Source organism: Eucalyptus grandis, chromosome 5 (genome assembly GCF_016545825.1).
Source record: "Eucalyptus grandis isolate ANBG69807.140 chromosome 5, ASM1654582v1, whole genome shotgun sequence".
Classification (NCBI taxonomy): domain Eukaryota; kingdom Viridiplantae; phylum Streptophyta; class Magnoliopsida; order Myrtales; family Myrtaceae; genus Eucalyptus; species Eucalyptus grandis.
This window is the reverse complement of record NC_052616.1, coordinates 54,627,631-54,648,745: the sequence shown is the minus strand read 5'-3', so window position 1 is coordinate 54,648,745 and position 21,115 is coordinate 54,627,631. Positions and strand designations below refer to the sequence as shown.

General features: G+C 38.8%; 1 protein-coding gene and 2 pseudogenes across 1 annotated transcript; all 3 read right to left on the bottom strand.

The window, feature by feature from the left end:
* Positions 1 to 495: 495 nt before the first annotated feature.
* On the bottom strand, positions 496 to 2,831 carry LOC104447675 (annotated as a pseudogene).
* A 28-nt stretch (positions 2,832 to 2,859) lies between these two features.
* LOC120294034 (cysteine-rich receptor-like protein kinase 14) lies at positions 2,860 to 10,816 on the bottom strand. Its single transcript, XM_039313904.1, has 3 exons — positions 10,613 to 10,816; positions 2,963 to 3,401; positions 2,860 to 2,864 (listed from the first exon to the last, which is right to left on the bottom strand). The coding sequence occupies exons 1-3, from the start codon at positions 10,814 to 10,816 to the stop codon at positions 2,860 to 2,862; spliced, it is 648 nt and encodes a 215-aa protein (XP_039169838.1).
* A 3,660-nt stretch (positions 10,817 to 14,476) lies between these two features.
* On the bottom strand, positions 14,477 to 18,796 carry LOC104447674 (annotated as a pseudogene).
* Positions 18,797 to 21,115: the final 2,319 nt, after the last annotated feature.

Sequence of the window (21,115 nt, the reverse complement as noted above, 5' to 3'; positions counted from 1 at the left end):
TGGGCAACGGGTAGCTAGAAGAAATGTATGAAGCTCAAATGGTTTAATGCAGAAATCTCTCCAGTCGATACACTAACCATCAGCGAAATGCAAGCAACAAATTTGAACGTCCAAGTTCGTACCAGAAACAAATCCGGTGTGAACTCGAGAATAAGAAAAGGGCAAAAGAGTTGGAGAAAGAGAGCATAAATATCTTATCATGACTTAAATTTTTTTTTTTCTAAGAGACAAAAGTTGTTCATGATACAAAGAAAAAAAAAAACAACCGCTTTACTACCAGTTTATTAGTGACTACAACCGCACTCATCAAACAGTTCATGTAAAACTAAATAGTACTTTGGATGCAACATCCACATAATTAGCTTGAGAAGCAGATGAAATCATGTCATGAATAGATGTTCATGTGCTTCATCGAGCGGAGAGTTGTGATCGACACTCCATTGACCGACAAAGGTGTGGAGCCGTTGGTATTTTGATCATGTCCTTGGTCATTTGCTATGATGTTATTTGGTGGTTCCGTCCAGCTTCGGAGGAAAAAGGCAGGTTCCGTGGCTTTGGCAGACTAAGAGCTTGGCTGCTCAACGCAAGAACTATGCTTGCCATGGTCGGTCTATCAGCCGAATCTTCGAACACATAGAAAGCCAATGTGTATGCATCTTAGCACTTGGCTTCGGAATAAGATTCTCCCAATACCGGGTCCAAGATTTCCCAAGGCACATTGTCCCTCCAATGTTTCCAAGCCTAGAGCAGTTCAATTGGACACAACAAGTGAACCACAGAACAATATCGTTGCTTGTGAGCACAAAACAATTAAATCATTTAAAAAAAATGAAAAAAACTTACATAGCTTGCGAGAGCTTCACCTCCATCAGATTGGTAGTAGTAGTCATTCCTCTTGCCGCAAATGATCTCGAGGAGGAGGACGCTGAAGCTGTAAACATCGGACTTTTGAGAGAATTGCCCATGTATCGCATATTCCGGGGACATGTAACCGCTGAAAACCACCACCAAAACCATAAATGTATGGATAACAGTCATCTATACTTATACCCTTATCAATTCTTAACCAGAAGAACCTAGTAGTAAACTTGGAAAAATGCAAAACTTACTAGGTTCCTACGATTCTTCTAGTGCTTGCGTTAGTTTGATCAACTCCGAAAATCCTTGCCATGCCAAAATCCAAAATCTTTGGGTTCATATTGTTGTCCAGCAAGATGTTGCTAGCTTTTAAATCACGGTGAATGATTCGAAGCCGAGAATCTTCATGAAGATAGAGTATCCGTTGAGCAATGCCTGATATTATGTTGTAACGTCTTGGCCAGTCCAATTGTTTGCTTTTCTCAGGGTCTAAGTAGTGATTTAAGGATGTGAATGAGAGTAAGTATAATCTAGGAAGTCTAGGAGTTAGATTCGAAATGTCATACAAGATATAGTAAACAAGTATTTGCTCAATCATCTATATCGGACATTAACTTAAGAGCTGAGCATAAAGCCGGTGAAGTGGAACTAACCGAACATGAAGTAGTCAAGACTTTTGTTGGGCATAAGCTCGTATACCAGTAGCTTTTCCTCTTCTTCGAAGCAAAATCCAAGCAGTCTCACTAAATTCCGGTGTTGAAGCCTTGCGACCAACACAATCTCATTCTTAAATTCTTGGAGGCCTTGCCCTGAGCTTTGTGATAGCCTCTTCACAGCTATTTCTTGCCCGTTGGGAAGCCTACCCTGAAAAAAATTGTTAATGGTGACAAGGTCTCATGAACTCTTCACGTCATTTCCTTTATTTGTTAATTTAGGTTAATGACTTCCTGAACTTTTAAGCGATATTCAATGTTTGTTTACGTCGTCCACACAAGAGTGCCGTGGATACCTTTAATGATAACAAGTAAGCGCTGACCAAAGTCATTCTTATAGCTAGAGAGACCAAATTAGAAACTTTATCATTAAAATTCTTAAGAAAAAGAGAAAGATATAGCCCACTTCTTATACCCGATACACTTTCCCGAATCCCCCTTCTCCAAGCTTATTGCCTTCTGCAAAGGAATTTGTGGCGGCCCTGATCTCGCTTATTTTGAACTGTAAGCTTTCAGCAGTTTTGACCTCGTCTTTTGCTGAAGAAAATGCAGAGCAATCAACATGAGATCTCCAGAATCCGATAAATAAATAAAAAAAGTTAAAATTCTATTGCTCTTAGCATGCCATTTGGGTTTTCGTAATTATTTAACAAAAATGTGGGATTGGTTTTAGATTCTGCACCGTCTCTCAGAAAGGGAATATAAAACAAAATCACGCGTTTCTCCTTCCCACACTACTCCATCCTTATGCTAGGCTTGATAAGAAGTCAGTCAATAACAACTACAAAACTACCAACAAATCCACTAACCAGATGAAACCATCCATGGATTACTTCTTCTCCTTCTAATCAAGCAACACACGGAGACAATAACCAGCACGAAGAAATTTGCCGAACCTACCACAGCAACCACAATGCGTAATGACTTCAAGATATTACCTGCCAACATCAAGCAATAAGTTTAATCCAATTTGAAATCGAAACTCCTGATTGCTAGCATTTCAGAATAAAAATGATTCTTTCTATGGCATGGACATCCAAACATTCAACTCTACTAATCACCGTTGATTGATACATGTATAGGAATTTTCATGTGTCTCGGATAAACTTTATCCCACTTAGCAGGTGCGGACTTTGAATGAGAGTTGGTTTTCATGAATTTAAAATCAGCAGTAACCTTGAAATTGAACCAACCATTGGTGACTTGTGCATTTGCAGGTGGAGGAGCAGCAGGGTCGGCCTTGGTGACTGCAGTTGGTGGTGGCGGACATGGCAGAAGATTGATGGAATCAGACTTGAAAAACGGGTACAAGTCCCATCGGAAAATGCAGCTCGGCTTGCCAACAAACCCGCATCGTCTTCCATGGCAACAATCTTGAAAATCATTTATACATTCCCACAGGCAACTCTGGCAATCAATCTGAGACAAATCAGGGCTGCACTGTGACAGCACGAACATGGTCTGGAAGTTCGGCAACACCGTTCTCCCTGCTGCAAACTTGAGCTCTGACGTCCCCATCGAAGTGCTTGTTGCCAGCTCCTCCGTAAAGTTCCTCCATATTGGATCGAACTGATTCTGATCCATCGTGATGTTGTCTACGTTAGGTGACTTTAGTGTCGGAAATGTCATCTTCTTGCCGTACATCGGACCATCAGCGTAAATGATGATGCAAGGAGGCTCTCCTGTCCCCCAGGTGACCGCAACTTTTTGGTTTGGACACTTGATCATCAAATCTTCAGCAGCAGAGCTTAAGCACTTGAAGCAAGAGTTGTTCGAAGAGTCACCTCTGCAGAAACTGAGCACATAAACAACGTCCGAGCTGTTCCCTACCTTCCCAGAGTAGAACCCACGGTTTGAAGTCACATCGCTAGGGAGAGAAGAGAGGACAAGCTCGCAGTTCTTGGCGTAGGTGCTGGCGGCCGTGAAGTTTCTCGTGTTGTAGTAGTATTCAGCGTTTGAGAGATTGAAAGGTGTTGAGATAAGGCGAGCGATCGAACAATAATATAGACAGAAAAAAAGAAAATAAATCGGACACCAGATTTACGTGGTTCAGTTGTAAAGACCTACGTCCACGGAGAGAGCAGCAGCGAATTTCACTATAGATCAAGCGATACAAAGAGATTACACACTCGAGTCACTCAAACACTCTCTCAGTGTTTTCCAAGCCCCAATTATACCCAATAACACACACAGTGTTTAGCCCCGAAATTCCTCAAGAAATAATATCTCAATCTCACGAAGGAATTACACGCAAATCTTACCACAAGATTTAATTGGCTTTAACACTAAACCTTCTTGGATGTAATTCACGACATAGAAAATCCCTCCCAAGCACTCGACAACGAGGCGATGCCTCAAGACCAATTCTTCACGATCAACGGCGGAACACCAAGCACTCACGTGGCGCTTCAAAACAACTTGTGATCCACATCTATCACCCATGGCCTTAAGTCTATATATAAGTAAAACTCTTATTCTTTTGCCAACTTCTCATAGGATTTTGTTTCCTATCCAAAACATATTTTTGTATATTTTAAACAAAAATCCAAGTCCTAGTCAAAGTTGGACTTTCCTATTTTAACAGCCAGACTCTCCAACGCAGATTCAAATTTGGGAAGTTGATCTTCGGATCTTCTTTGCTCGACTTCGAACATCCACAACATATCCAATTCGGAATATTCGTAATTTTGCATTGGGCTTAAACTCGAGACATATTTTAACAATCTCGACCTTGGCTCGACGTTTGAGCTAAGTCGCAATCGCTTCGTAAAAATTCAAACTCGCTGCTACTTTCCCTAGCCCCCAATGGACTCAACCACCACAGATATTGTGCAAGTCCAAGCCTCGTTTGAACTTCGCCATAACCGAGGACCTCATCAAAATACCAACTCCACATGCACCTTTAACTGCTCCACAAGGATTTTCCGACATAACCTCCTTAACCGCAGATAAAGCAAAACCATTGTTGCATCCATATCTCGTAAGGAGATTGAATACATACCTTGTTAATTTCAGCAGTTACAACAACCATTGGCTCTATAGGCTCCACCTCGCTATGAGCACCATCTGTGTTGATTACTTTGCTAGTACTCGTACTCGCTACCTCAGGAGTTTCTGGTCGCAACTCCACCTCAAGCTGAACACCGTTCAGATCCGTTTGAACACTTGCTATAATCACTCCTAGCCGAAGTACCGGAGACTCGTCAAAAGTAACTTCTCGCTGTTAACAGTGAATTTATATCTAGGCACCACAACCGATCGCCTCGCTCACCTTGTGCATAGCCATGAAATATGCACCTTGCCCTCCCATCGAGCTTACCACCACTCACTTGAAAATAGTACGGGCAACATAACATTCTAATGATAGAATAACCAGCAACGTTACCGACCACACTTCTTTAGGAGTCCGCCATTCAATAGCAAAGTTGATGGGGATCTATTCACCAGGTAGTTTACCGTACTTAGCATATCAGCTAGGATTCTCCTAGCAATACCAGCACTAGAGATAATTTTTTCGGGCCATCTCTAGTAATCTTCTGCTCATCAATTCTGCAAATTATTGTGATTTACTAGCACTAGTGCGGTGTTTCACTATGCTCTCTTTCATGTAGAATTTATTTGTCAGCTCCGAGCATAACTCCATGCTATTGTCAATCCGCACATGCTTGATCGACTTACCAGTCTTCGTCTCGATCAAAGCTTTTGACTGCGAGATCCTAACACTAGCAGCAAACTTGTGCATTGGCACAAACACCCAGTCTTCCTTGAGCAGTCAATAGACTCTCGAACAGATGCATTCGACGTCTCGCAGCGAAATTTATCACTGTCTCACCTTGAAGTTTATACATGCCATTGTGCTTGATTCCTTTCATTATCACCAGGGCACCTCGAACAACCTTCAAAACTCCACCTTTTGAAGAATACCTACAACTAGCTGAATCTAGGGCACCCAAGGAAATTAAGTTCTTTTTCAATTCTAGAACATGCCTCACTCCAGTCAATGTCCTCACGATACCATCATGCATTCTGATTTTAACATCACCAACACCCACAACATTGCACTCAGCATTGTTCCCTAACTGAACTTTACTACTACCCGTGCACCGATAAGTGATAAACCAGTTTTTATTTGGTGTGACATGAAAAGAACAACCAGAATCCATAATCCATCCATCAAGCGATGAATTATTAGTGACAGAGACAAGACATAATCGGCATTATCTGTTACAGCTGCAACATTATCTGCAGAATCAACCATAATTCCTTTACCCTTTTCGTTCTTCAGCTTAAGGCAATCCCTTCTAAGATGTCCCCTCTTGCCATAGCTCCAAAGACAACATTAGTAGTCCTAGATTGGCTACGTCTGTTCATATTAGTACTACCATTACCCACACGTGTTACGAGATCTTCCTCTATTTTCACCTACTAGAGTAGTAGATGCAGATTCACCAGATTCTCTTCTACGAATATCCTCGCTCAGAATCAAATCTCGAATCCCATCAAACGTCAAACTTGTTGACCTAGAGGAATTACTAACAGTAGTAATGGTAGTATTCCAACTATTAGGCAATGAGGATAATAGAATCAAAGCACATACCTCATCTTCAAAATCAATCTCAACTAAACTCAATTGACTAACAATCACATTGAATTCATTGATATGATCTGCAAGCGACGCGCCTTCTTTCATCTTCAAGTTAAACGGACGTCGCATCAAACAGACCTTGTTGATCGCAGAGGGCTTCTCGTACATATCCGACAGGGGCTTGCATCAAATCAGCGGTGGTCTTTTCCTTCAGGATGTTAAACGCAACATTACAAGCCAACGTCGGTCAAATAACACCCATAGCTTGTCTATCTAGCAAATCCCAATCAGTTTGCTTCATCGTCGCTAGTTTCTCCCCAGACAAGGGCAAGTGTAGTTTCATCGATAAAGATAATCTTCAATCTGCATCTTCTAGAAACTAAAATCCTTCCCATCAAATCTGTCGATTCTCACTTTTACTTCTTCTGTTGCTATCGATTCGCTTCAATTTAGCCAAGCCTGGCTCGATACCACTTGTTGAGATAAGGTGAGCGATCGAACAATAATATAGACAGAAAAAGAAAATAAATCGGACACCAGATTTACGGGGTTCGATCGTAAAGACCTACGTCCACGGGGAGAGCAGCAGCGAATTTCACTATAGATCAAGCGATACAAAGAGATTACACACTCGAGTCACTCAAACACTCTCTCGGTGTTTTCCAAGCCCCAATTACACCCAATAACACACACAGTGTTTAGCCCCGAAATTCCTCAAGAAATAATATCTCAATCTCACGAAGAAATTACACGCAAATCTTACCACAAGATTTAATTGGCTTTAACACTAAACCTTCTTGGATGTAATTCACGACATAGAAAATCCCTCCCAAGCACTCGACAACGAGGCGGTGCTTCAAGACCAATTCTTCACGATCAATGGCGGAACACCAAGCACTCACGTGGCGCTTCAAAACAACTTGTGATCCACATCTATCACCCATGGCCTTAAGTCTATATATAAGTAAAACTCTTATTCTTTTGCCAACTTCTCATAGGATTTTGTTTCCTATCCAAAACATATCTTTGTATATTTTAAACAAAAATCCAAGTCCTAGTCAAAGTTGGACTTTCCTATTTTAACAGCCAGACTCTCCAACGCAGATTCAAATTTGGGAAGTTGATCTTCGGATCTTCTTTGCTCGATTTGAACATCCACAACATATCCAATTCGGAATATTCGTAATTTTGCATTGGGCTTAAACTCGAGACATATTTTAACAAAAGGTAATTAGAGAAGACAGAGAAGGACAGAAGTAAGACGGAGAAGAAAAGGACAGATTGAAGGAGGCTGTGCAGACATGGTGGATGCTGGCTGCTTCAGCTCCATTGTTGAAGATGAGACGGAGCCGTCCTCAGTGGAGGTCATGGTTGGATTTTAGTAGTAAATGGAGCAAAAAAAAAAAAAAAAAGTGGTTCATAGAGATTGAAGTAGATGAGAACGAAAAAGGAAGAAGACCATTACAAGACCTACACAGGAAGTGGCCCATGTGAAAGCGCATTTTCATAATCAAGAAACTAGAACAACTGTGGGGGCTTTAATCGCGCGGGATACTTTTCCTTCCACAAAGGGTGGTGCTAGCATTCCTTCTCAAACAGAAGAACTAGGAATTTTCCAAGCAAGACACAAATCCCCGTCTCTCTCATCCAAGATGTGTGGCTGAGGATTCACCATCCATTTTCCAAGCTAAGCAAATTCACAAACGGGTGGTCGCTCTCAACGGGGCCAAAGTTGGTCGTAGGAGCAACGCGTGCATCTAGCTATCATGGATGAGTTTGGAACTTTGGTACCTATAGTCGGGGCTGCCAGAATGCGATTTATTTGCTTTGTCAGACCACGTGAAGAAACAACTTGATAGGATCCCATGAGGATTATAAGTTATGTAACATCAATATGAATATGCAATACACGACACAACACGACACAATACAACACGCTGACGTGTCATTTCTAAATAAAAAATTGAGAATTCGATACATTAAGACACGTTGTATAATAGATAAAAAAATTTCTATATACATAATAAATTATCATTTTTATTATTATTTCAAAATAGAGAGTATAGTCAACTTATTTAGATAAATGATCTTCTACGACGATTAGAATTTATTATTATTCAACATTCAGTCATTTTATTTTCTGAATTTTTTTCTAAAATAATTTTTTATTAATCTAAAAGCAAATCTGATAGAAAAGACAAAAAAGTCCCTAAAAATATTTGGCTTCATCTATAATAACTCTAACCCTTAACAGCTCAAGTATAAACTCAAAGTCATAGAGCTTTCCTTCTCTCTCACGTTGTTAGTTGGATATATGATGGTGTATGTTATATAAATTCTTCTTTACAATAGTGATTGAAGTTACATACGATCTAGAAAAAAAAATATATTTTCACATTGAGTGTGGGATTACAAGCTTTTTGGTTGGTTACTACGAGGAAAAATCGATATCAAGGTGTTTTTGAATTTTTAAAGATGAACCTTACACATTATATAGTATGCCTAAATAAGGATGAAGTCCTTTGATGTAAAATGAAAAAGAAAAAACAGACAATATTTTCCTCTAACCTTGATAGGAGTCCTCCCGCCACATGTCTAATTGATGAATTATAAATTATGAAAGTTAATGGTAAATATTAAATCAAAATAAAATTCATGCGATGTCTATATTTATAAACTCATCAATTAGAGATATGGTTGGAAGTTAGTGGGAGTTTCTTCGGACATGGCAAAAAAGAAAAACATTGACATCAAATTCTGCACATATGAATTTCTTACTCAAATCGTAAGCGGCAATGGTTTCACAAAGGAAAATCGAGGTGATGTCACACACTCGAATAATTGTGTTTGCCATTTTGCCTAGTGCGAAAGTTCAATTCTCAATTTCCTTCTTTGTAGGGATCAAGAAAAATTAAAGGAATAATTGGGTTGTGGAAAGGAAATCAATCGAGTCCACTGATTTCGTTCAGCCCCGAAATTAGGAAAAGGTCAAGAATTGGTGGGTCAGTCAACCCATTCCATAATTCACATCTTTTTTTTTTTTTAGAGATAGGAGGAGGGATCAGTCGCACCGTAAGAAAAATTAGCACAAGACCCACCACCACGGCATCACTCTTAAAACACCTAACATCTCCTGCCAGCTCCCTTGCGTTGCAGAACCTCTTCCCCTCCTATGCAAAGGGTCAAGAAGCCTACCCAGTCAAGCCACCATGGCCGGTGGTATAATTCACATCTTTTGTACCTTCTTCTTCACGGGCTCTTGGAAAAGACATTGCCTATATTTTCTTTTGTCTAGGGCAAAATAAAACATGAAATCACATTTCCCACCATCTAAAATAATGTGTAGTGATAGTTTTAATGTTACTGTTGCCTACGGTGACAATGTTACGTCTATGCGCATCACTGCAACATTATGTAACGCGTTTACATGTATTTAAGCAATTTGTATGAAAATTTGGTGGATGATTTGTACAAATAGTCCCTTCCATATGCCATTGGAAATACTTTCAAGTGAATTGACTTAAAGGATGTGAACTAGTTTGTTCAGCTCAAAAAAAAAGACGAAATGAGAAATTACCACACGATATTATTACTGTGAACATGCAATAGAATTAATACACATATAACGCACTAATTTTTGGATGTGGGACTTTTCAGTACAGCTTACACTTGCATTCAATCGTTCTTTTATTGGTTACTCACGAACTAGCATTGAATAAATAAATACACACGTGCAAGTTTCAATACACCGCTCTTAGGAACATATAATTACTTCATTGTAGAGTAGTTCACAATTATCATGATCCTTTTTCTAAGAGCATTGTAACTTGTAGATCAAGGTTGTGAATTAGAACAATGGTGTAATTCATGGGCATGAATTTCTTTTATAAGCGTTAAATTACCTATGTATGTGCAAGCACCGATTATTTAACATCCATACTATAAAGTATAGGGCAAGAATTTATTCGGGTCATTTATTACTGAAAGCAATAGCAAATCATTCTTCGAATATGTAGTAATTTGCAGGGCATGCGGTGGCAACTCTTGTTCAAGACAGACTTTCTGTGAATTTTGGTACCTGTGCCACTAATTTAGACCCCAGCTTTGTAGTCTTGCCCGATCAAATGGCCATAGGAATTTCCATATTATTTAAACTTGAGTAACGACTTTCTTCCTCATTTGAATCATGACGCTTTGTTTGGCAGACCGAGGAGTAGTTGGTAACCTATTTCTCCTGATTGAAAGAACAATATTTTCCCCCTCTTAATCCTCATTATTTAAATATGAATGAAAACTTTCTTTCCCCATCTAAATCATAATACTCTGTTTGGTACCCAAAGCATCCAAAACTCGAGAATCAGTTAATAACTCTCTTTGGGAGCTACCCTCCGATAGGGAGATTCCACTTGATCTTGTGTTAGCCTAGTGTTGAACCTCTCGTTGAATATTCCTTTACCTTTCTCCTTGCTTCAATCTTTTCAAGATTATAATTATTACTCACATATTCCACGTCCACCAAATTAGCTGCAGGATGATCCAAATCTTCATTACCAACCTCAATCCGGCTCCCATCATCATCCGTATTTCCAACCACATATACAACCACATTACTAGCCGCGTATGCAACCCTTTCCACATTGACATTATCTAGACCTTCCATTTGCTTTGAGTTCCCCCAATCTCAACATTTGTCTATCATCATCACCATAAATATCGATTAGGTCAATGATTTCACAATATAGATGATGATATATGAAATCAATCACTGCAAAGTTATCTCTTAACAACCTAAGACCATCTTTGAAAGTATTATTTGTAGGAACTCTGTAACAGAGTTTAACAATTTTACACCAAACCTCTGTCACAATAGGGTCAGTAATATGAAAGAGTGAACCCTAATCTAGGTCTATTTCGATAACATTGTCTCTTTCACTTCCGCATTCAAAGGACCAAAGAAAACTATAGCAGAGACATTGTGGTACTGGTCGGCCTTTAGACCTGCAAAGGACCAAAACTACGTGAGGAATACCTTTTTATAATTTGCATAAACAAAGCAAGTGGTCCAAAAAATTGAAGATTCTGGCCATACAAAAAACACCAATTTTCGGAAGACCCTAAATGCAGTACGTCTGGATTCCAAAGTCAAATGCAGCATGACAATGGAGCGAATGCTTGATGCGCATTATGTGAAGGAATCTTCGTTCCCTCCAATGCCCTCGCTTTTTTTCCTCTAAATGTCGATTCTTGCATGTAGGGCTCGCGCGGAGAAGATGACCGGGGCATCCCATTTGGAGATGTAATTACGAGACGATGCCATTTTGAAATGTTACAGGGACAAACTAACATCGTTTTAATATATCATGGAAGACATAGTTAAATAAACCACCACATAATAGAGAGAAAATTAATAAATAAAATTATATCATTTCATCCTTTTCTATCCATCAATTTGGACAGAGCTAAGGCAAAAACTTAATTGCACTAGTATTACAAGTTTTAGGATTATATTGCACTATCTGAAAGTTCTAGTATACAATTACACTTTTGTGACAAGTTTTATGAATTTTGGTGCACTTTTCCTAGATATTTACTGCACTATTACATTCTCTTACTCAATGGCACATATATCATTTACGTACAAATATTTGCTTTCCTCTCAATTTATTCCTCTTTTCAGACAAAGTAATTCTTAATTCTTTCACATAATTTCTGTGTTTCGCTCTTGCAAACAATTAGCAGAAATACATTCCTTCAATAATTCTATCCTTGCTCCATATTTCCTTATCTCTTGAAATATCTTTTTTTTTTTTTTCAAACCCCAAACAACGACAGTCTGCAAGACTTTGGTCATGGGGAGGCTTCCTCCCATGACCCAATTGATGAGTCTTCTACGCAATTTAAAGTAGCCACCACGGCACGTCGGTCGTCCTATGGGGTGACCCATCTGGGAATTGAGTGCACATGGAAGAAAAACGCTTCCGCTTTTGTTTCTTTCTTTCTACGTCTCTATTCGCTGACTCGACTAACAACAGTTCCTTTTCCAATTGACTTTACTGCCAGATGGCGTAATGCTATGATAATTTCATGTGCAGTGAAGTTGCTCATCGAGGGTTTCAATTTGTGGTGTATGATTCCAGCAACAGCATTTGCCCTAAAATTAATATGTCGCCTGATGCGACTCATTATTTCACCATGGACTACAAAGGGAAGAGAATTTCTATATTAGAATAATCTCACTTGGGGTGTATAATTCGAAAGGAAAGAAGGGATCTCAATAATGATGAGAAAAGAACAGAGACGATATACAGAAATTGAGTTGATATGGTGTTTGGATATTAGTGAGGGAAAAGAAAGGAAAATAATATCTTTGTTATGTTTCTAGAAATAGACGTAAGGTATAAGTGAGAAAAAGAATAAATTTGTTTGTTAATATACAAATTTTTTTATTTGGAGAGGTTCGAAGAATTTTAAAATGTTCATAAAATTGGCTTTATCAATCCCTTCTAATCATGGGAGGTTTTGAGCTAGTTTTGCTCTCTCCTCTCTTTTGTTGATTTTGTTTGCATTTTATTGTTTTGTTTTTTTTTTTTTTTTACCTTTTATTCTCTCTCAATTTAGATTTGTGAGCTCTCTTTTCCCGATCTAATTCTTGATTTAAGAGGTTGAACTCTCCTGATCTAACTCTAGATTTGGGAGTTTAATAAATATACTTTTGGGGATTCGATACTCTTCTACTTTGTTTGTGTACAGGTTCTCTACCTTAAGCTTCAATAATGATCACAAGAGTTTTGACGTCTCGTTGAATCATGAAGATTTGTTCCTCCATATGTTAGATCTGTGTTTGTTCAACCTATTTTGGTTGTCTTAGTATGGTGGTGGTGAGAAAGCCAAACTTAGGTGCGCACCACCAATTGGTAATGTTGTGGTTATTGGAAAAAGAATTTCTGGCATGTGCTCATCACTAACAAAGACACGGAATCCAGTGATCGGTGACCGATTATTTTGCTTGATAGATCCATTCTTGTTGAACAAGTGTGTGCTTAACTTTGTTGATGCTCCGTTGATCTTCCTTGTTTACTGGATTTGGCTTTGCTTTTTAGTATTCTTGCTCTATCTCGATTTGCTTTATCATAAAAACTATGTACTTATTATTTATCCTTTTGAACAATAAATATAAATTTCTTTAGACAAAAAGAAAAAATCCCTTCTAACCTCTTATAATATTTTCTGTGTCTCTTTCCGTCCATTAAAATAAGATTAGATACACTTTTAAAAAATTCTCTTATGTCCTAATTTCTCCTAACAAACGCTAATGATTAGAAGAGAGGAATGATCGTAATTATTGGAAGAATAATCAAAGGATTGTATTGATTTTATCTCATGATCTGTAATCTAGAGTACTAGTCTTGCCATTTTCTTTTTTTTTTTTCTTTCAAATTTTGAGTATTAGGGACTATGATGTTGGTCTTAAAAGCATTTCAAACAATTCATAATAAATTTCCTGCCCAATCAATTTAATTTACATTTTATATTTACAATGAACAAGTTGAGGTGTTAAAATATATTTCAAATTTACGCCCATTTAACCAAGTCCAATCCTTAAAAGAAAAGTAGAAAGTGGACTTTGGTACGTGATCTTGGTAAAAGTACATAAAGAGAACATATTCTGTTATAGAAGTCATATTTTTAACTCAAACTCTGACAATATCAATGTTCGATGAAAAAACATAATTTGCTATTGATTTGTTCTGTCATTGGTTTGATTGAATAAATATTGGCTTTAAGCCAGCCAAACAAATATGCAAGAAACTACGGCCATGGGTTGCCGAATAGCGTAGCGAAAGGCTGGCCCACGGATCATAGGTTACAAAAAAAAAAAAAAAAAATGCAACAAACTTAATATTTATATATTTTCATAGTTTATATTTCCAATATCAAACGAGAAAGGACAAGCGCCTCCATACATCCATAACAATTAATTAAAACCAAACAACACCAGGACATGTGGTATGAATCCTCGGACCTATTGGATTTTGTAAGAGCAAGTTGTTCTGGCTGTTCTTGTCTTTTCACATGAAGTGTAAGGCAACTATTTGTGAGCATCCTTAACTTCCAACATTCTACGAGTCTGGATCTGATCCCAAGCCGATGAAGCCAGATAAGTCTTTACTAATCTAGAGGAACAATTAAAACACAGGCATGTGATGATAAAAAAAAAAAACCATAACAAACACAAAAATTAAAGTGGAGGGCACGCTGAGCTCCTGTTTTTCAAGGCTAACGTGGATATGGCTCGGTCATAGAGGCCTCGTTTTCGAGTTCAGGTTCGATTTGCTGCTTGATCTCTCAATCTCAGATACCCTCGAATTGTATTGTAATCCTGCATGGATGACATATCAGATTCTATGCCACCATGCATAAAGAATGCAGGTCTCGAGGGCACTTGGAGAGTGACTGAGTGGCTGTTAAGCATGAGAAGGACCGATGCCATTGTTGGTCGGCGAGCCACGTTTTCTTGGACACATAGTAGACCAATGTGGATGCACCTCTCAATTTCGATACTCAAACCAGAAGTTATAGGGGGATCGATAATGTTTGATATTGATCCTTCCTTCCAATTCTTTCAAACCTAGAAACATTTGACAAACATTGAGCAAATTGATCTCTAGAATATTATCCGAAATGAGAAGGTATGTTCTTATACTCACATAGCTTATAAGGACCTCTGAGTCATCGCCCATATGAAAAAGATTGTTCCTCTGACCACTGACAATCTCCAAAACCAGCACTCCGAAACTAAATACATCTGACTTGATTGAGAAGTTTCCGTGCATCGCATACTCTGGTGCCATATATCCGCTGTGCATCACAATAAGTCCATTATATTAGCTCTATAGTATGCCTTTGTTCTTTTAGTAAGTGTTAACTCTAGGATGTTGATGCACTTACTAGGTCCCCACGATTTGGTTTGTCTCAGCTTGAGTTTGGTTCAAATCAAACAGCCTCGCCATACCAAAATCTGATATCTTAGGATTCATATCTGAGTCCAATAAAATGTTACTGGCTTTGAGATCTCGATGGATGATACGAAGTCGAGAGTCTTCATGTAGGTAAAGCAGCCCTCGAGCGACACCCATTATTATCTTGTGACGCGTATCCCAAAGAGATTTGCACGCTTCACAGGATCTACATTTTGGCAAAATCACATTACATAAGATGTCCCTTATTCAATTCATGAGGATCTAATTTCATGAATGAAACCCAAGAAACATACCGATTATGATCTGGTCAAGGCTCGAATTGGGCAGAAATTCGTAAATGAGAAGTCGTTCGACTCCTTCTAGACAGAAACCTAAGAGCCTAACTAAGTTCCTATGTTGTAGCCTAGTTAGTAACATGACCTCGTTCATGAATTCTACTTCACCTTGGCTGGAATTACTGGACAGTCGTTTCACTGCGATGTCCAGTCCGTTGGAGAGCCGGCCCTAAATTTTCATCAAAGTAGGTCCATGTGAGTATTGATTGGTACATTGAAGCATTTCAAAGAGAATCAAATTGATGTCATCTGTGACCATTTTATTGCTAAAATTCTGAATACAAGAGACTGGAGGATGCTTTGTCAATTATTACCATGTAAACAGCACCAAAACCGCCTTGTCCAAGCTTTCGGGAATTAGAGAAGTTATCAGTTGCTGCTCTGATAGTGCCGAAATCAAATTGCAGTGACGCCACCGTGTTAATTTCATCCTCAACTTCACCTAGAGAGAATCATTTTCTTTTCATGGTTTTCTTAATGAAAGTCTCACAAACTTTTAGATTATATAATTGCACCAGCATTCAACTTGCTATTTTGGCCTGCATAATCAGCCAATGGTAACTATGGACAATGAGAAATGTGTACATGGGCATGTACGAGCAGTACGCATGAAAGGAAAAGATGGAACTATCAATTCCATGTTTTTTCGAAATTCTCAACCCGTGCAGCTCTTGCTATTTTTCTGGTGCAAACGCCGTAGTAATTGGTCAACTTCATTATTTTCGTGATCTTTTTAACCTCCTATCAGTTGATGTTCAAATGCCAAAATGCAAAAACTCACCTTCAATTCTTTCTCCGCGCTGCTGCTTCTTCCATTTCTCTATCAAGAGTATGAGAATGCCGATAACAAGTCCTGCAGAAAAACTTGTGGCGGCCGCAATGATCACGGTCCCCGTCGAATTGCCCTTTCCACCTGCAAGAGCAATTTTTGATCATTACTAACTGATTACTGAGTAATACACTGGAGAAATTATTAGAGCAGCAATCTGAATGCGGAAACGAAACGCATGTTGCAAACATATAACAAGAAGACAGAACGCACCACAGGTTACGATGTGAAAAATATACATCACGCCATTCTTCGATAACTCAAGGTAAGTTTACTCGGATTTCTTGATTTCGTCAAGCAAAGATTCTTTCATTGTTGAAAAAACTTTCTGCATTGATGCGAAACATCAAATTGGTGGTGACTGAATGATGAGAAGCAACGAACATCTGCTATTATTAAATTAAATATCTCATGTGACAGCTTGAGAGCTATGATTGTCATAAGTTGTGATAAAGTGACTAGGTTAGTTGACTATTAGCCAAGATAAAGACATGGACTCATGCCCACTTTTACTGAATAAATGGACCGAACCATAATTTAGCAAAAAAGCAAATATCCAACGCGGACAAACAATATTGTGTGGTCTATAGACCATATATCGATCCAAACAGAAGTTGCATGGTAAATAGAGCATGTAGATTTAGCTCATTGAACGATTAACGGTGTGAATCTCAAGTGGAATCCACATAATTGATAATTCAGATGATCATAATCCACTTGGATTGTAGAAAAATAAAAACACAAACCCCGTGTACCTAACTCCAAGACAAGAGCCAATGTACCTGGTGGTGGAGGCGGTGGTGGAGGCAATTGCGGAAGTGGCTCGCCGATGGGGTTGAGGAACCGATAACTGGTCTCATACCGGAACTGGCAACTCGGCGCCATGTAATTCACTCCTATCCTCCCGGCACAGCAGCCCGCGAGCCTCGAGATGACTTTCACCAGGCAGTCAATGCATCGCTGCTCCGTCAAGTCCGGTGTGCACTGCACCATTGCATAGATCACGTCGAACCCTACTGAGGTGTTCCCTGCCGCATACTTGTTGGAGAAATCTTTCCAGAATATTTTGAAGTGACAAAACATTTCTATCAGTCTAAGTTTGGATATCGATAGTTAAAGTCTCAAGCTTTTATAGTCTCAAGACTTTGTTATCTCAAGACTCAAGACTCAAGACTCAAGACTCAAGACTCAAAATTATTCTCACTTGTGAGTCTTTCTAATCCCGGTGTTGAAGAGAATCCAAAGTCGAGGTTTATGGTTGAGGATTTGATTCTATCCTCTGGAATAGATTCTTTGGTTGGATAATCATTTCGGATTCTTTAATTCTTATCTAAGATCAATTGAAGATCCGATGGTCGACGGAATAATCTTGGATTATTCTATTCTTGAAACCGAGATCCCGATTGTATGGGCGAACGGATTGATGGGCTATCATCGATTCCTTAAATAGCTCGGATGATCTTCTTGATTGATTCCGTCCAACGGGTAGATTGGAGGAATTCCTTTGGTAAGTGCCAACGGCTATGATGGCATGAAGGAATATAAAAGGAAGATGTTCTAGTTGTTTTAAGTGTGTGATCGATAGAAAAATTCCAGTCTCGAAGATCCTTGATTGTTAGTCGAGGCGAGCGAAATTGTACACAGAGAGTGTTTATACTTGGTAACGCCTTGAGCGAGTGTGGTAGATCATCTACACCTAGAAATCAAGGAAGATCAACACTGTAACAACTCTTTGATCATAGTGGAATCCAGCCAATCGGCTGTCGGTGCGAAAAGAGTGGATGTAGGCTTGAATCAAGCCAAACCACTATAAAGCGAGTGTTCAATTCTCTCTTTCCCTTACTCAATCTTGTGATTGAATTTTTAACTGTTGCAAATTCTTTAATTGTCTAAATATCGTGCAAGCTTCGAGAAATTTTTTTATATACCTATTCACCCCCTCTAGGTACTCGTACTAGCTATTTCAATACTTCCTCGGTGAGCCGCCACCCGCGGCCTCGCCCTGCAGCCTACCTAGCAGCTTCATCGGTTCCGCGTTGTACGTGTCCGGGCTCGAGACGTTATTCGGGTTGTACAACGGGTAGTCGGGGTCGACCACAACTTCGCCAAAGATTGAGGCGTTTTTGTACCGAAGGGTGCGGTTCCGTAGAAACCTTTGCCTCCTTACGGAGGGGGCAGAGGCGGCGGATGTCGAGGCCGAGGCATCGAGGCAGGCGCGCAGCTCTCGCGGTGAGGTTGCCGCGGCAGGAGCCAATGACATAGATGGTTTGGGAGGTGCCGGAGACGGCGGAGGAGGCGTTGAAGAAGCCGTACTTGAGGGGCACGGAGTTGGTGGTGGAGATGGAGGAGAGGAGGGTGGTGAGGGTGGTTTGGTAGGTGCTGTTGGCGGTGAAGTTGCTGGTGGTGGCACAGATCGCGTGTGGCGTGTAATCTTGGGCACTAATGGCGGAAGCAAACACGAGAAGAAGCAAGAGACGGAGATTTGGAGAATCCATTTTTCTTAGTTTTTCTTTTTATTGGGTGTTTCGGGTCTTTCTTTGATTAATGTCGAAAGGCATACTTTGTGGAAATCTATTTTGTCCACAACTTCTACTCTTGCTTGAGGGCTGTGACGTGTTTTGTTTTCATACTTTAGATTGTGGAAATCTATTTCCTCCACAACTTTTACTCTTGCACGAGGGCTGTGGCGTGTTGAACTTTCATACTGATTAATTCATCATGAAAAATTCAAACCGATATATCTGTGATAAATTTATCAAAAATTAATTTTTAACTGCAAAAAAATCTCAAATTGATATATACGTAATAAATTCACTTTGTTGATTTCCATTAAATTTTATTATCAAATTTTTGAATTAAATAACACATGACAATTAACGGATATACCGGCTTTAGGTTTTATCCTCTATTTATCACAAGTGTATTAGTTTGTGATTTTTGTAGTACTAATATAATTTAACAGAAATTAAGGGGGATAAATTTATTATAAATATGTCGATTTATAGTTTTAACGATTAAAAAATTAGTTTGGAATAAATTTATCACATGTATATTAATTTATGGTTTTTGATAGTTAAAATATTAATTTAGGATAAACTTATCATAGATGTACCGATTTCAGCTTCTTTTTTTCGGTATTAACCATTAATAGAATGGAGGTTAGATAGAATATAACTTTTCGATAAAAAGTATTATTCAATTGGTTAATTCCGTAAATAATGTGACGAAGGTGATCAATATGGTGCCAAAGGAATGTGTTGAAACATTGTACATGGGGGTGGCTACCGAGCCAAGCAACGTTGGACCCAGCGCATAATTGTGCCATGCTAAACCAACGATCTGGGCTCGCTAAGGTTGGGTCAAGCCCTTTTTCAAAATAATATAGAAATAATAATTCTTTATAAAGAGAAATTAAAAAAATAGAGTTGAATTTGTGAATTGTGATAACTGTGATAAATGGAAATACAATAACATCTAGGATAATTAAGAGATTGCATAATACATTTAAACATGATATACTAATATGCTAATACTATTAAAATTTGATTGGACATAGCTACACTTCCCCGGTTAACTCGGTGCTACCCACACGCTCCTCTTGATGGCAATTGTGCTCCTTGTGCCATCACATATGGCCCGTCCCCTTGTTTGGATTATATGCAAAAGTTTGGTGAATATGTTTGAACAATTACCATTTGCTGATGCCATTTCCTCTCAGTCGATTATCCAACTTGAGTACATTAGACGTTCAAACTGGCCATATGTTATTTGGTTGGATTGGTAATGTGAAGAGTGTAAGAATTCTGAACTTATGAATGTCGATTTACAAGAGGTTCGTGAATAGTGATTTGTGGATATGTAATACAGAGTTGGTGCTCTGCTTATACGCCAATTGGTAATGTGTAGTTTTTTTTTTCTTTTTTAATTATAGTGGTTGATTTTATTTTATTTTTTGGTCGAAGTTATAGTCATTGGTTCAACAGCTAGAAAATGTAGCCATTTTTGTTGCCAGTTTTCTTTTCGTTTTATAACATAAAATATAATTCATATAGTTATTGAGGAAAATTAATGAAGATACTTATTCAATTAAACGCGAATAAGTACATCTTCCAATTAGGAATAAAAATTACATGTATGAGTGCCCCAATAAAGATTAAAAATGAACTACACCCAAGAATGGCTAATTTATTCGGTGGATTGGCGTTGTGCCCTCACCAAGATTCAGATCATAAAGTGCGTCGTTGTCCTCTTCTTTGCATTGGGCATCTTTAATGGAGTCAATTTTTGCAATAATCAATCATGCTTGCAGATAACTATTTCTGTAATTTTTGTAGTCAAGCTACAACTATCTCTTTCATAATCCGCTGACTAGCACTGAACATGAACTATGGTATCATGCCCCGTGAGGTTAGCAAGTCATGAGTCATGGTGAGAAGAATCGAGAAACATGGAGCTTCGCTCTGCCACCACTTCAGAATATCAATGTTGTCTTCTCCAACTCTTTCAATGTACTTGGAGTAGGTCGTTGTGAAGTACATCTTGACCTCATTTGTAAATGACGATGAGACGAAGAGCTAGTGAAAGCCAATGGCTTGTTCTTTATTTTACAAAGCAATGGCCAAGAGACTTCTCCTCAATGCTTAAAGCCGGCGCTATCTCCAGCCATGGGTTGGAGTTCATCTTATCAAATTGATAGGCATATGTATCATACAGATTTAGGAGCCAATTCCTCATCGTCTCCAATAGCTACTCCACCTGGACGTCATTGCCTAGCCCTATATTTTCGTAGTATGGACCAATTAGCGTTTCAAATT

Bases quoted from the DNA above. Each gene is read 5' to 3' on its own strand.
- LOC120294034 (XM_039313904.1), bottom strand. From the start codon at position 10,816: ATGGAAGGTCTAGATAATGTCAATGTGGAAAGGGTTGCATACGCGGCT. The intron at 3,402-10,612 runs GTAAAGGAATAT...TACTCTGGGAAG, and splicing joins AGATTGAAGCAAGGAGAAAG to GTAGGGAACAGCTCGGACGT.